General features: G+C 66.1%; 1 protein-coding gene across 1 annotated transcript; it reads right to left on the bottom strand.

The window, feature by feature from the left end:
• Nucleotides 1-2: 2 nt before the first annotated feature.
• On the bottom strand, nt 3-1,493 carry MNEG_15912 (hypothetical protein; the record flags this gene model as incomplete). The annotated part of the gene is made up of 5 exons (XM_014035617.1): nt 3-123; nt 410-825; nt 1,045-1,106; nt 1,284-1,311; nt 1,434-1,493. 5 exons carry the CDS (start codon nt 1,491-1,493, stop codon nt 3-5), a joined length of 687 nt encoding a protein of 228 aa, XP_013891071.1.
• Nucleotides 1,494-1,701: the final 208 nt, after the last annotated feature.

Consider the following 1,701-nt stretch of genomic DNA (forward strand, 5'->3'; position numbering starts at 1 on the left):
CCTCAAAACCCCCCACCCACCTCCCCGACCACGGCGTCATCCGTGGTGCGGTGCAGGATGCGCGTGAACCCCGTCAGCTTCTCGCCCCCCGGCATCTTCTGCACAAGCTTGTAGCTGGCATACCTGGTTTGGGCGGGTAATAATGTATGTGTGTGTGTACGTGTCGGGCGAGGGCTGATTGTTTACACAAGGGATTGTAAGATGGTGACGGTGCTGCAAGTCAGCAGTCAAACGTCAGCATGAAGGGTTGACCAAGGCGAGAGCTGGGCTGGGGCGAGGCATGCGGCACACGGCGGGTGCCGGCTGCGGCCGGGACGGCTGCCGAGTGCCCCAAAGCAGCAGCTGCTCGCGGCACCGCGGCGCCGGCAGGCGCAGGGGCCCTTTGCCCGCGTGGGGCACGGGCACGCACATGATGCGGCCCTGGATGTTTTGGTAGGGCGACCCATTGCTGGTGAAGAGCGTGTGAATGGTGTCGCCCCCGTGCCGCCGCGCCGCGGCCTGCAGGGCCCCGCCGATGCGCTTCATGTCGGAGCGCGTGAGAGCAGTCTTGTTGCTGTTGCTGTAGCGGCTCGTGCGCACAGGGGCGCCGGCGGCGACCGCGGGGCCGCCGACGGTGATCGCGCCGGCGCCGGCGCCGCCGCTGCCGTCGCCGCTGCTGCTTTGGGGGGCACCGCCCGTGCTTTGGCTGCCACCGCTGCCGCTCCCGCTGGCCCCGCTGCTCCCCCCAGCGCCGCCGCTGCTGCCGCTGCTGCCGCCACCGTTGCTGAAGCTGCTGCTGCTGAAGTCGTGCCGGACTATTTGAAACCCATGCTTCGTTATCTCGCCCTGCAGAGGCAAGGGGTTCACGCAACGCGAGAGCGGACCGATTTCAGAATGCAGCTCTCCTCGCCATGCGCGCCGCGCCGCGCGGTCCCAGGGTTGGGCGGCGCGTCGCCCGAGGCAGCTGCACCAAGGGACCATGATGTCGCGGCCTGCTGCCGTGCTGGGAGGGCTGGCGAGCGTGGGCGCGCGCGCCGGACGGGCGGGACACACGTCCGAGCCCACCTGCTGGCCCGTGGGGCCGGGAGGGGCCGCGTCGAAGCCCAGTCGCGAGGCGGGGTGGCTCGCTGCGGATGCAAGGCGGGGGACGCGAGCGCTCTGGGGGGCGCACGGCCGTCGGGCCCCAGCTTCGGGCTCAGGCCTAATTGCAAGGCTCGGCAGGCGGTCCCGCTGAAAAGCAACACAACACAGCAGCACACGTGCACACCGCAGTCTCCGCCAACAAGGAAAGCGATGCTGCTCACCATCCGTCTGCGACAGCCCCGCGCCAATCTGCTCGGCGGGCAGTGCGGTGCGATGCGACAGTCAACCCAAATGCGCCTGATGGTTCGTGCCGTGTCGGAGGTCGGCGCCACAACCAGACAGGCATGCATGAAGCAAGACCTATGGGTCACCTGCTTGTGTTGCTGATATATAAAACCCGTGAGGATACCCGAGCTGAAGCCTAGGAGCATTGTGATCAGCAACAGAGTTGGGTTGGTGCCCCTGCCGTGCCTCAGCAGCCCCAGCTGCGTCTTCGGCAACATGCTGAAAGCCTTTCTAGATGATCAACATCCCATCAAACGGTCCCTGCGATATGATATGTGATCTCTGTTCTGGATCGATGGTCTAGAGTGCCGGGTGCCCGGAGAAGAGTCAACAAAGCAAACCGATGCATTCAAT

This window comes from Monoraphidium neglectum (assembly GCF_000611645.1).
Source record: "Monoraphidium neglectum strain SAG 48.87 unplaced genomic scaffold scaffold05788, whole genome shotgun sequence".
In the NCBI taxonomy this organism is placed as follows: Eukaryota; Viridiplantae; Chlorophyta; class Chlorophyceae; order Sphaeropleales; family Selenastraceae; genus Monoraphidium; species Monoraphidium neglectum.